Source organism: Tamandua tetradactyla, chromosome 23 (genome assembly GCF_023851605.1).
Source record: "Tamandua tetradactyla isolate mTamTet1 chromosome 23, mTamTet1.pri, whole genome shotgun sequence".
NCBI classification, from domain to species: Eukaryota; Metazoa; Chordata; class Mammalia; order Pilosa; family Myrmecophagidae; genus Tamandua; species Tamandua tetradactyla.
Genome location: NC_135349.1, coordinates 32,883,757 through 32,898,660, shown reverse-complemented (window position 1 = coordinate 32,898,660; position 14,904 = coordinate 32,883,757). Strand labels below are relative to the sequence as shown.

At 41.5% G+C, this 14,904-nt stretch overlaps 1 protein-coding gene across 7 annotated transcripts in view; it reads left to right on the top strand.

Annotated features, from left to right (window-relative positions):
* PRKCB (protein kinase C beta) overlaps window positions 1-14,904 on the top strand; it is a 388,768-nt gene that overhangs the window by 341,396 nt on the left and 32,468 nt on the right. For all 7 annotated transcript variants that reach the window (XM_077141522.1, XM_077141519.1, XM_077141520.1 and 4 more), the window contains 3 exons: window positions 3,091-3,182; window positions 4,917-4,979; window positions 11,252-11,390. In XM_077141522.1, coding sequence (XP_076997637.1) covers window positions 3,091-3,182; window positions 4,917-4,979; window positions 11,252-11,390 — 294 coding nt within the window. The remainder of the gene's footprint in view (window positions 1-3,090; window positions 3,183-4,916; window positions 4,980-11,251; window positions 11,391-14,904) is intronic.

The window sequence follows — 14,904 nt, the reverse complement described above, 5'->3', positions numbered from 1 at the left end:
TTCGAAACTGGAACTTTGGCCCCTTCACTTCCTCACAATGCCTGCTCCTGGTCTTATAAGTCTGGACTATAGTCCAACACAGTGATTTTACAATTATTGACAGCAAATCACAGTAAGAAACTCATTTTACATTGCAACTCAACCATAACTACCTGTAAATATAAGTAAAACACACATTGCACAAAATAATGTTTCATAGTATTCTGTGCAGGTTGCTATGATAATTTCCATTCTGCTCTCTTTCCTTCTTTTTTTTTTTTTTTTTTAAGTTGATCATGACCTGCCAATTTGATTTAATGATCCACTAGTGGGACACAACTTTCAGTTTGAAAAACACTGGCCTGGCTTAAAACACTGGGCAATGCCAACAGGACATCACATTTTCATCTCATTTGCAGTTTGCAGCATGGAGTATGTTTTGTTAGAGCCCCTCATTACTCTGAAAGCTAGAGATGGTTGTTACATTATCCCGATTTCATAAATGAAGAGAGGTTCAGGGATGTAAGGTGGTCTTCCCAAACCCACCCTGCTGGAAAGCCTGAAGCCAGGACTCCAACCTTCTGACCCTATGACTCTGCTTTGGAGGCCCACTAACGCCTGCCCCTCACTAGTCACTCATTCGTTCCCTTAATGTTCACGGAGTGCTTGCTATGGATGGGGCATGGTGCAGGATTATTGGTACTTAGTGGAAAGAAGATTTGACATGGTTCCTGGTTTTGTGCAGTTTTCAGTAATATCTGGCTTTAAATAGTTTCTTTCAGGGTGAAAATTAAAATCCTGGCGGTGCAAGGATAGCTCAGTGGTAGAATTTCACACCTGCTATGCAGGACACCCAGGTTAGATTTCCGAAACCTGCACCACCACCCCCCAAAAAAAATCCTATGTGGCTCTTTATGATCTGCCTTCGTCATCACTTCTTTAGTGTCATCTCCTATCCCTATTCCCCTCCTCCGTCTTCTCCAATCACACTGGCCTCCTCCCTAAACCACACCAGGTATGCTCCAGCCTCAGGGCCATTGCACAGCCATGTTCTCTGCTTGGAAAACTCTTCTTGTAAATATCTGCATAGCTAACTCTGTCACTCCTTCAGGTCTTTGCTGAAGCATCTCATCAATAAGGATTGCCCTGACCACTGTATTGAAATTGGAGCCCCTGTTTCCCATCCTATCCCAGCTGATATTCCCAATACTCTGCCCAATTTTTTAATAGCATAGATTACCTTTTAACATTCTTTATAGCTATGTTTAGTGTTTATTCTCTTTGTCTCCTTTTACTAGAATGTAAGGTGAAGACAGGGGACTTTTTATTGGTTTTGCTCACTGCAGTATTCCCACCACCTAGAGCCTGGTATTTATAAAGTTAGGGCTTTATAAATATTTATCATATTTTAATTAATAAATGAAATAAATAATCATCTATAAATAAATTTAAATCCATATAAATTATGGATTATGATAATTGATCAAAGGAAAACTCACAGGGGGCTGTGAAAGAGTGTGTCCAGTGGATCCAGTATAGAGTGGGGCCGATTTTAGGCTGAGAGAATGAAAACGACTTGTGTTCCTTAACAATTTAGCTAGTGCAGACCCTGCTTTGCAAGCCAAAGAAATGTAGCATGAAGGAATGATTTGAGCCAAGCAGTAGTCTCTAAGAAGCAGTGAAGTCATTCATTAATTCATTCATTCAGCCAGCACCCTTTGAAGGAAGAGGGGGAGGCCAGTCCCACAGGTGCCGTCCAAGCTCCCTATCTCATTCAAGGCAGCTGTCATCCAAGTCATCTGGATCACTCAAGGTCAACTCCATTCTCATTCAACCCCAACAGCCACCCTGGGGTCCTATGATTAACTCCATTTTATACAGATGAGGAAACCCCGCTGTTAAATAACTTCTCCCAACACACTCAGCTATCAGGAGGCGGAGCTGGGCTCTTGCACTATCTGAGCACCTACCGTGTACAGTGAGGGCACCAAGAATGAGGAGGAGGACAGAGCTGTCTTGAAGGAACTCACAGTCTCCCTTGAAAGACTTGTTGAAAAAAAAAAATCCCTGAATAGAGTATAGATTTTTTTTTTCTTCCCTCAATTCTTTTACTTCTGGATTTGCCTTCCTGGATTTCCTGTGAGAGACCTGGGTTCGATTCTTGGCCCATGCACTTCCCAGAACAAACAAGCAAGCAAAGAAAGAAAGAAAAAACAAACAAAAATTCAACAAATGGTGCTGCAATGACGGGATACTCACTGGAAAAGAAAGAAATGTGATCCCTGCCATACAGCATACAAACAAACAAACAAAAAAAACAACTCAGTGGCTTAAAATAGCAATTCACGTTTATTATCTCCTGGTTTCTGTGGGTCAGGAATGGTTTACCTGGGTGCTTCTGGCTGGGGCTCTCAGTAATGGTGTAGTGAAGATGCCGGCCAGGTCTGCAGTCGTCTGAAGGCTGGCCTTGGGGTGGAAGGATCTGTTTCCAAGTTGGTTCTGTTGCATGGATAGGGAGTTGGTGCTGCCTCTTGGCAGGAGGCTTCAGCTCCTTTCTACACAGACATCTCCATAGAGCTTCTGGAGTCTCCTCATGACAGGGCCTCTGGCATCCCCCAAGCGAATCACCCAGGAGAGAGTGAGACGGAAGCTGCTCTCTAGTCCCTGAAGTCACACGCTCATTTTCAGAGTAGCCTGTGGGTTACACAAGTCAGTCCTATTAAGGGTGGGAAGACACTACATAAGAGGGTGAATAGAGGTAAAAATCACTGGGGGGGGGGGGGGGCTTTGTGGAGGCTGGCTACCCCAGTTACCTACCACCTGAATCCTATTTACCTCATATTTCCCACTCTCAGTCAAATCAGCTTTATCCTAAGTAATAATATCCATTAAATCACAAGATTAATGTGCTCATTATATTTTCCAATAAAAGCTAACATAAATAGCTATTAATTTTTTTTAAATGCACGCATGCACTTTTGGGGTAACACTGAGCCCAGCAAATAGGTCCCTATCGAGAAGTCCTGGTTGTTTTGATCGATTTTATTCTCCGCTTTCCATTTGGAACGGGAGGAACGACAGGCTCTGACGTCGCCATTTACTCTCTTCCAGGACCGCCTGTACTTCGTGATGGAGTATGTGAACGGGGGTGACCTCATGTACCACATCCAGCAGGTTGGCCGGTTCAAGGAACCTCACGCTGTGTAAGTGAGAACCCGGCTGAGCAGGTTCCTTGGGGAAAGCAATGCCATGTTGGTGCCTTTGGGGGTTGGCCGAAGAGTGATTTAAATCATCTGGGACGCCCTTATTAGAAAGGTACTGCCAGGGGAGAAGGGTATTGTGCTTCATGTAGGATGCTTCTTTCTTCCCTCCCACCAGTTAAGAAGTGAAACGCTTAAAGCACAGTTGTTTCTTTATCTCCAGTTCTTGCCCCTGATACCTAAGGACGTCCCCCATAGCTACCTTGGGGAATGTTTCTATAGGATTTGTTTGTTCATTTGCCAATGCTTGTTGAGAGCATACCATATGCCTTATCCTATGCGCTTAACCACCACTATTTCATTTAATCCTGAGAACAACCCTGAGTGATAGGGGTTCCCCTCCTCTCCAGTTCACCATCCGGGAAACAGAGTGAGTTTTGGGAATTTGCTCAAGATCACAGAAATAGTGTGAAAAAGATCCAGTCTCTTTTTCTCACATTTCTCCCGTGTCACTCTCCCTCTTGGACACTTGGTCTCCAGGGAGAAGGATCCAGTTGCCTGATGGCTGTGATCTGTGGTCTCTGGTATGGGGACACTCTGATCCCAGGTTTTTGGAAATGTGCTTCCCCTGCCAAGTCCGTCGTCTCCCCTTTAGTCCCCAGGACAGCTCGTGAGTCTCTTTAAAACAGTCTCATCATGTATCTCCCCTGCTTGGAGTTCTGAGGGCAGAAAGAAACATGGCAAGTCATAGGAATTAGCATCTGTCAATTACAGAGACTCCCTGGCTCCTGCTCAGTTCAGTCCTGCCTCTTTCTTCTCACACCTGTGGGAGTTTGAACACTGAGTTCTGGTAGGGTTTGCATTCTGGTGTTTCCAACCCAAGTATTAAGATATCCCATCAAAATTCTTATGGGTTCACAGGCTTGGCTCTTATTTTTCTTCTTTTTGGGGGATGCAGTTTTACTGAGATATATTCACATACCATATAATCATCTAAAGTGTACAATCAATTGTTCACAGTATCATCATATAGTTGTGCATTTCTTCTTTTACTTCTAATTTCTAATTGACCATAGGCCTTAATTCCAGTATCACACAAGATGTATTGTTAGGATATTTATCAGAGTTCCCCAAAGCCCTGCCCAACTTTTATAATATAACTGGGCTTTCTCTTTCAAAGTAAAAAGAGGCTTCACTCAAGGCCCTTCTCTTTTGGGCCTTCATTAGGAGCTTACACTTTAGACAGATGCTGTTTCCAATCCTGGCTGCATCATTCCTTAGCTTTATAACTTAGTCAAGTTATTTCATCTCTCTAAGCCTCCATTTCCTCATTTGAGGAACAAACCAAAAACTGACCTCATAGGGTGGTTATCAGGATTAAATCAGATAATGCCTAAAATGTTGCTAGATGGTAAGCCTTTGACAGGACATTAACTGTTTTTATTAAGATATTTTAACCTGCTGTGGTCTGAAACTATCATTTCCTATTCAATTCATCATATCCCATGACTCTCCCCACTACACAATTAACAAACCTCTGCCCACCCTCAGATGTCCTTAAGGTAGCCTCAGAACTCTCCTAGGTTAATCCATCCATACTCTTGGCTTTATTTGAAATGTGTGGCTGTCCCTCCATGGTGGTATTTGAATGCCGTTTGCCTGGTTCCTGATTGTATTAAATCCTGAGTTTTCCAAGCATATGGTGTCCTTTTTTCTTTTTTTTTTTTTAATTTCCAGATTCTACGCTGCAGAAATTGCTATCGGTTTGTTCTTCTTACAAAGCAAGGGCATCATATACCGGTACGTGAACGTGGCTGTACTTTGTATCTCCTCATTTCCCTCAGCTCCTCCCTTCCCTGCCTCTCTCTTTAACTGCTTTTAAAATTAGCATCCATGGTGGGGGAGGATCCTCCAAGACTAACTTGGGCATGTGTTCTGCCAGGCAGCATCGCCCACTGCCCTGGCAAAGTTTGGGCAGCTCTGTATGGCAATAGAAATTCTTGATGGACGCTACCACCAGTGATAGTTCAGAGCCCTCAAACATGAGAACATTTTCTCTAAGGGAAGAAGGCTCACCCATAGGGCCCCTGTTTTTTGTTTTGCTCTTTGACCCCACATTTGGGGAGTAAGTGAAGAAGCTTGGCTGGCAAAATGTGATGGATCATATTATTATTTTTGTTTCTCTATAACTACAACTTGGAAATGGATCTCTCTGTAGCTTGCCCTGAAAGACAGGGTTTTAAGTTCAGGATTTTGCATTTGTTCGTTTTTGGAGATGCAAGTATATGATCATAGCTGTATGAATCATACAGTTTTTTATTTTGTGCAGAATCTTGAGCCCAGGGCTGCTGTTTGTCAAGGAGGCCAGAATGTCCAGTCCTCCTTATACTGCATGGATGTAAATGGCATAGTCAGTACAGGTTGGGCTGGTTTGTTATACAAAAGAGACCAGTGGGTGCATGGGACTTCCAAACAGTGCTTGGTGTGAGCAAGGGGCTCTTTCAATGATTATGGAAACCCATAAAAATATATTTCACTCACTCATTTGACAAATATTTATTAAGAGCCTACTTTGTACTAGGCACTATTGTAGGTGGTAGGGATACAACAGTGAAGGAAATGGACAAAAAAGCCTGCCCTCATGGAGCTTACATTCTACCAACTGGACAGGTAAGTAAACCATAAAAATGTAATCTTCCAAGTAGTGATAGATGCTATGGAGACAAATTAAGCCTAGGAGAGGGCTGGCGTGTGCTGGATGGTGGTACACGCTGCTCAGCCTGTAGACAGTATGTTGGTCAGGAGCTGGGAGACCAGAAACCTGTGGGTCCTGGTCTTCTTTTTGGAACTGATGAACACAGCACTTAGTTTTGTAGGACCGCTGGAACAAATGACCCCAAACTGATGGCTAAAAACAACAGAAATATCGTTTCTCATAGTTATAGAGTCTAGAAATCTGAAATCAAGGTGTCAGCAGAGTCGTGCTCCTTCTGGAGGCTCTAAGGAAGAATCTTTCCTTGCCTCTTCCTAGCTTCTGGTACTTCCCAGCTTCCTTGGTGTTCTTGGCTTGTAGCTGTATCCCTCCAGTCTCCACTTTTGTCTTCACATGGCCTAACTCCTTGTGTGTCTGTGTCTTTGCATGTCCTATGTTTTTCCTGTATGGATACCAGTCGTGTTGGACTTGGGGCCTGTTGGGGATTGCATCATGTCCCCCACAAAAGGCACTCTCAGGTCCTGTGGGTGTGAACCCCATTTGTAAATAGCTCTTTGACAGTGTTACTAGATAAGATGTGCCCAAACCAAACGAGGGTGGGCCTTGATCTAAGATGGCTGCCATCCACGCAAGGAAATGATATTGGACAGAGAGAGAGGCCATGGGGAGCATCCAGAAGCTGTATGTCGACAAGAGATGAGAAAGAAGATGCTGCCAGGAGCATTGCCATGTGATGGAAAAGCCAAGGAACCCCAAAGATTGCCAGTCAGACAAAAGATTACCGACCCTGGAAGGAAGCAAGCCTCTGAAATAATGAACCAATACATTCCTGTTGTGAAGGAACCCATTTTATGGTGTTAGGTTAAGCCGGGAAACTAGTACAGGACCTACCCTAATCTAATATGACATCATCTTAATTTAACCATTATATCTGTAAAGACCCCATTTCCAAATAAAGTCACATTGTGAGGTTCCAGGTGGACATGATTTGGGGGAGGACACTATTCAACCCAAAACAGGGTATAAAAAGATTATACCTAGTGTCTCCAGGCAGATAGTGGAGGTGAGGCTACCAGTGCAGGTGGGATGGAGGGATAGAAGGTGGAAGTCTTGCTAGAAGCCTGCAGAGTCTTGCAACTTTTTATCACTCCCTGAAAAGTGATATGAAATCTTGTGGGGGAAGGACGATCTTATCCTGAGTGTATAGATTTCAGATATACTCCTGATGATGGAGGGATGGAGGGATGGAGGTCAATAAGAAGGGTAGCTTTGCCTGACACACGGGAGATCCCAGTGAGGGTAGAAAAATAGAGAATAACAATAATATACATTTTCAATACTGCAGTCATTCTGCCTAGGCTTGCCCTCAAGGAACATATGTCACTATGTGAGAATGAGATGAGACATGTGACTCCTCTAATCCTTCAGATCCCCTGTTGACTCTCACAGTGAGAGCATCTTGTACTGAATATAATTCCGGTATTGAAAGGTAGACATTATCTTCCATATGACATGGAACCTAAATTCAAGCCAATGACTTCATCTGGTGCTTAACTAAAGAAACAGAGACCATGTGTAGTTTTTCCCTCTATATGATTTCCACCTTATATGCTGACATTAGTACCTAATTCCTATGCAGGATGTGTCTATACTAGAGTAGAACTAACCTTTTAGCGTTGTTAAGAAGATTAAATGTGGGACTGCAAGTATGTTGAAAGAAAATCCAGTTTCAGTAGAAGAAATAATTAGGGTTCTACTCTACTAGTTTGGGATTCAAGGCTGGCTTTCCAGTCCTAGCAGGGAACTGGATTGGGATCCAGAATCCATGGATCCAGACCATTGGTCAGCCAGACTACACGATCCGAAAGTAGTGGACAAGACTTTGATTTTCCAGTGTTAAGACCACACCTAACCAAAAATCTTTCTCTGATTCTTTCCCCACTATTAATGTGCTTATTTGGAAGATATTTACCACTATTTTAAGCCTTTCTTTTGTGTCCAGAAACAGAGTCCCGCTTACCATAAAGGTTGAAAATGCCCTATGCACAATTTCACAGCTTTCCTACAGCAAGGTCAGGCACGTAACCCAGGTTCACTGAAGACGTTGACTCAGAAACTAGTCACTAAGGAAATAGGGGATTGTAGAATTAAGAATGGCCACAGTAAGCAGCTGCGTCTAGTTTCCAAAAGCAAGAGTGGAAGCAGTTCTTAGCAACAAGATGCTGAGTCCAGCATTAAGTCTTCATGGAATAAGGGACAATGTCTGTGTTCAGCAGCAGCCATGGAGACAGTTTCACTGAAGCAGCTCGTTGTGGCAATTGGCCATTGAATCTGGTTGTGTAGTCTTCATGCATATTCTGTGATGTCCTTTCATAAATTTTTATTCAAGTTAAAATGGCTGGTTTTGTTGCTTGTCATCAGGTATTCTGATTGACACAGAGTTCTTGAAATTGATAGTCAAGTGAAAACTGTAAAAAAAAGTTACATGACAAAAGATGAATGACTTTATAATATCATAGAGATCACCGTCATGGTGAAGTCTTTTAAAATGTTATGCATCTCACTCATTCATTTTGATCTCTAGTTAATTGGGCTTTTCCTAAAGAGAATGAGGAGTTATGTTAGATTGCCCTGTCTATGCCCTGATGAGGACCATGCCTGGAAACGTTGGGTGGGGAGAGGAAAAAATATCCTTCCTGCCAACTTTGGTGTCTGATTTATCAATTACTGACTCTGAAATGTGTATGATTTTGCCCTTGATGGATTTCTGAACATGAAATCAAACACCCTAGCCCCCTTTGGAAGCAGAAATGAGAGTTTACTACACCAAACAAAAGAGTGCAGTGGAATAGCATAACTACTGTGTGACAGTGAATATAGCTGATGTGTCTTTCAGACTCAAGACCTGCTGGCTCTTGGCACCTGAAGCTTCTTATCTATAACCATTGACGATTTGAGCATTCCCCTGTTGCCCCAACTCCCTGCTTCTTGTCATGTGGTCAAGCTGAGGGGTATCATGGGGTCTCTGTTAATCAAATCACACACAGAGACCTGGTATGTTTAGGGGAGACACTCTGAAGCAAGTTGGTGCAAGTTGCTGCTTAGGAAGTTTCCTAAGTGTCATTCTTAGGGATTCAGAAACCGCTATGGTTGTAGATAAACAAGAAGGCTTAATATGGGCAGCACCATTCATAGCTCCTAAAATAGAGGCATGTTGCTGTCAGTAAACAATGGGAACAAGTGGGTCTCCCTATGGATAAAGAGACCTCAGAGGCACAAATAGGCGATGCTAGAAATATGTTTTAAAGTTATATTGTCTTTTAGTTGAAAGTGATGACAGCAACTCAGTTCAAACTAACAAGATAAAAGAGACATAACAGAAAAGCCCATGGGTAGATCTGACTTTAGTCCTGAATGGATCCAGGACTGAAATGTTGTTAGGTGGGATCACTTCCTCTAACCTTCTTTATCTGTACTAGCTTTCTTCTCTCCGTCTGATGACCTCTAGCAGTTCTAGACTTGTATCCTACTACCTGAGCAATCCCAATGTAGAAAGAACTCATCTGTTTCCTGCTGGTACCTGCATCATCAGTGCCAGGGCTGATGCTTAATGGATTTGATTGTCTCACATTGGGTCACGTGCCCATTTCTGAACCAATCATTGTGACCGGCAGGATGGAGTATTTCCCCTGCAGGATCACTTGACCCTACCTGGAACCAGGAGCTGGAATCAGCACCAGCCACATGACATGGCTTGAGAGTAGGGGAAGGATCCTTCTTCAAAGGAATGTTAGATGTTCTTATCACAGGTTGCTAGAATAGGTACAAACCATAGATGTTCATCACCCAATCAAGATGATTTAAGGGAGAGATCTAAATTAAACAGAAGATCTCAGAAAGCTGGACTCCTCCATCTTCTATTGAGATAAGGAAGTCTGACCCATGGGTCAACCCCCCTCCCCCTAGAACACACTGGTCTTGAAACACCAATTGTTGATATTGGAGTAGGTGTTTAGGGAGAGAGGAGTGTGTTATATTGATCTGATACACGGGGCTATAAGCATTTTCCAAAATACCGAACTTTCCTGACCAACACAGATGGAAATGAAAGAATGAGAATGTAGCACATACCCTTTAATTTAAATATCATCTCCTTAGAGAGATTTTTCCTGACACCCTGTTTAAAGTGACCTCCCCCCCCCCTTACTGGTGATCCCATTATCTTCTTCATTCTCTCCTTGCTTCTTATCAGAATTGATGATAATCGTTGTCTTAGTTTCCCAGATACTGTGACAAACACCACTACACAATGGGTTGGTTTAACAACTGGAATTTATTGGCTCGTGGTTTCAGAGGCTAGAAGGCTTGCTCACCTCCTGGGGTCCATGACCTTCTGGCTGCTGGCCATCCTTGGTTCCTTGGCTTTCCCATGACAATGAGATGTCCTCTTTTTTCTCTTCCACATTTCTACTGACTTCCTGCTTCCTCTTCTCCCCAGTGGCTTTCTCTGTGTCTGAATTTCTTTTGCATACGAAGGACTCCAGTAATCCAGAATAAAGCCGATCTTGAGTCTGTCAGTCCCACTTTGACTACAGATAGCATTGTTAAAAGATCCTATTTACAATGGGTTCACACCCTTAGGAATGGGATTAAGATTATGTAATTCAGCCTACCACAGTCTTGCTTCTAGGTTTGAATACCTGCTGATTGTCTTTTTTGCCTACACTAGATTTTTTATTTTAAAAAGAGCAAGATGCTTATTTATTTTATTCATAGCTATATACCTAGCTGTTGGCATATCACATAGTAGGTAATGAAACAACCATTTTTTTTTTTGAAAAAATAAAGGGGAATTAGTGGATCACATTCTGAGTAACTGGCCTATGGGAACGTGGAGTACTTAGAGCTAAATAAGACTCTCTCCGTCTCTTATTCTCTGAGATCATCTGTGATACTCAGAAAAAAATTATTTTTGAAAAAATATATACCCCTGTCATACTTCAGGGGGCCTTAATTTTCAAAGATCAACTCTTTGTATTCTCTTAGATACCCAAAGTTTCTATGGACATGCTGTCCTTTGTTTAATTTTCTGTGGCTCTCTCTTTTCTCAGAACTGCTACCTCATTGGGTCCTCTTGAGGTACTGCATAGGTGAATCTATTAGAAAAAAAAAAAACAAGATAGAAATTTGTGGGCTCTCTTTTATCTCCTTGCCACATTATAAACTACTGGAGGGCAAAGGCTGTTTTATACTCAATTTTGTGCCCCCACACCACCATAACATTCTGTACAAAATGAGTGGCAGTTGGTTGACTTGTAAATGCTATTTAATTAACCCCTAATTCTTATGTCTGATGCAGTGACTTAAAACTTGACAACGTGATGCTAGACTCTGAAGGGCACATCAAGATTGCTGACTTTGGCATGTGTAAAGAGAACATCTGGGATGGAGTGACAACCAAGACGTTCTGTGGCACTCCAGACTACATTGCCCCTGAGGTGAGAGCTGATGGCATCCCTGGTGCACAGCCGTGTTGCATTGATATCTTCCCTGCTCCCTAGATGGCTGTGTTAGAGCTGGGAAGGGGAGAGGATGGTACCTGGCAAGCAACCCTCAGGCTGGTCCTTATCCTATACTCTAAACTCATTCCTTTGAGATCACACATGCAAATTAACTTAGCACACATCCAGAAGCTCAAGCCCAAAATACCTCAAGGTTTGGGAGAAAATTTAAATAAAACTCAAAAGAACCATCTACCACACATCAGTAAAAATTCTTTGTCAAGCTGCTATGGCTCATGGCCATATGATAGCTCCTAATTATGACACTGAAATGTTTATTGAGAGAGTGGGGCAGGGGGGAGGGAAGAGAGGAAAGAGAAAGAAAGAAGGGCTGGGTGAGGGTGGGGGGAATTCCCTGGAATAACATAGACCTGTGAACTGTCTCAGAGTTTTTCTCTGTTAGTGATCAAGATATGAATGGAAGGGTAAATGTTTAATTATAGTGTTCCCCTTCCTTCCCGAAGGAAATGGTCAGGTGTGGAATGGATTTTCCCAGCATGTCATGGCTCAATAATTTGTGCCAGATGATAGCATTCTTTAGTTTTCTGACTTGGTGCTTGGAAAGGTGGTGTTCTACAATCTGTCACTGGAGATTTTAGTGAAGGAATTGAGGGTATGGTACATGGTTGTAGAAATGAACATTTTAGAATTCCTCTTTTCTTGATTGTCGGTGACTTGATTTTTTAACAACGGTGATGGGAGCTCCCATGGAATTAAATAATTCGGCACAAAATTTAAAACCTGCACACTCTTTTGCCAAATCAGTTCTTCTAGGATTCTATTTTATGAACATTTACATGCATCGGAGAGTCCTTAAATTGCAGTACTATTTTAAAATAGTGAACAATAGGAGGCTGCTCAGTGGCTATCTGTAGAGGAAAACTAGCCAAAATAAGCTGCATCCATATTAGGAAATATGATGCAGCCCTTATAAAGATCAGGTTAAATCTGTATATACCCACTTGAAATGAAATGTCCATTAATGGAGAATGGGCAATAGGCTAAGATTTATTTATAACATGAAATACTATTAGACATGAATTCAGAAGTTGGAGATATATGTAGATATGGAAAGGCCTTAAACACAAATTGTGAGAGCATAAAAATAAAGGTATTAATTAATAAATAAAATTTGATACCACTTACAGTAAACAACCACAATATATACAGTACTGCTATGTGTTTTATATGAGTATGCAAATATGGACATAAAAGCATAGAAATCTGGAAGATTAAAGATGACTTCATAATGTTGGTTACCTCTGAGGATGAGGGCATGATAAAGGAAAATTTAGCTCAATCTGAACTAATTAAAGTTTTACAAGGTAAATGTATTTGTGTAGTATTGGAGTAATTAAAAAGTTGTCCTTTAGAAATTAATCCTTTATTAGGGCCCAAAGGAGTTTTTCCTAAGTGTCACACTTTGGTCTATTAATATTTCATTAATTAGATTATCAGACACAATCTAAAACACAATTCCTTGTTGTGCCAGAGCTCCATGATCTCTGGTCCTCGACTCGCATTGCACTTTAGAATCACCTAAGGAGCTTTTAAATGTAGGATGCCCAGGTCCAACCTCAAGTCAGTCTAATCAGAATCTCTGCATAGTGGGGTCCAATGTCTGTGGTTTTCAAAAATCCCAGTTGTAAAATGGTGCAGTTGCTGTAGAAAATAGTTTGGAGATTTCTCAAAAAGTTGAACACAGAACTACCATATGATCCAGCAATCCTACTGCTAGGTGTATACCCAAAAGAATTGAAAATAGAAACTCAGATACTTGTATGCCAATATTCATAGCAGCCTTAATCACAAGAGCTAAAGGGTGGAAACTACTCAAGTGTCCTTTAATGGATGAACAGATTAGCAAAATGTGGTGTGCCCATACAATGGAAAATTACTTGCCCGTAAAAAGGAATGGATTATTGATGAATGCTACAAAGGGATGAACTTTGAAAAGATTCTAAGTGAAATAAGCCAGACACAAAGGGACAAATATTTTAAGAATTATATGAAATATCTAGAATAGTCAAATTTCATAGAGACAAAAAGTAGATTAGAGGGCAGAGTTCTCGACTGCCATGCCAAAGACGACCTGGGTTCGATTTCCGGTGCCTGCCCGTGTTAAAAAAAAAAAAAAGAATGTAGATTAGAGATTACCAGCAGCTGGGAGGGGCGGTGTATGAGGCGTTATGTTTAATGGGTACAGAGTTTGTTTGAGGTGATGAGAAATTTTGGAAATTAGGTAGTAGTGATGGTTGCCCAATATTGTGAATGTAATTAACGTTACTGAATTGTATACTTAAAAATGGCCAACATAGCAAGTTTTAGTTATATATATATTACAGTAAAAGAATAAGTTTCCAGTTGATTGCGTTGCAGGTAAGTATTGAGAGGGCTTGAGTTCTGTTAGGTGAAATCACGTCCTCCTGGAGCCTGCTGATGAGAGGAGTGAGCTGCAGGTCAGGAGTTCATCCCAGCTTTTCCCTTAACTAACCACCTCACCTCTGGCAACTTCTTTCACCTCCTTGGGTTCTATTTTCCTTTGTAAAAGGATTAGCTTGTTGGGTTGTCATAAGGTCCAAATAAGACGTGAAGTACTTCAAAAGTGTGAAAACACTTTCAATGAGAAGTGTTCTCACAGAAAGCTTTCTCTTTGGTCTCGTTTAGTTAATTCTCCTCAGTGTATATTTCTGATTTTAGAGTGGAAGCTGAGGTGGAGTGATGGAGTTCAGTAAAGAGCCAGGTTTCTTGAGAAGCCTCTATTGTATAAAGCAAGCAATAACTGAATTGGAGAACATTCTGGTAATAGCTTACGTTTTGAGGGCATAAAACGTGAAAGGCATGTAGTTATCTCATACAGCTGCACAAAACCCTAAAAAATAGATGTTATCTTTAACTTCATTTTGTAGAGAAGAAAACTGAAACTTAAAGATGTTAAGTAACTCCCCAAGGTCACACGGGTGGTGTATCAGTCAGGGGTCCACAGAGAAACAGAAATGACAGAATATGTATATATAGTACATTTAAATAAATATATATAAATATGTTTAAATAAAATATATTTATTATAAAAATTGGTTCACATGACTGCAGGAATTGGCACATCAGAACTCTGCAGGGCAGGCTGCAAGCTGGATATTCCAATAAAGGTGAAGTTGTATTCCCAAGGAGTAACGGGCTAACTGAAGAAGAGGCAGAAATTCTTCTTTTGACTGCTGAAATCTTCAGTTCTGCATTAGGACCTCTGCTGAGGGCAATCTCCTTTGTTGATTGTAGATGTGACCAGCTGTAGATGCAGTTAGCTCACCATAGATGCTAATCCATAATGAAATACTCTCATAGTTACAATCAGGCCAGTGCTTGCTTGGCCAAACAACTGGACACCATAACCTAGCCAAGTTGACACATGAAATTAACCATCACAGGCTAGTAAATAGCAGAGCTAGGATTC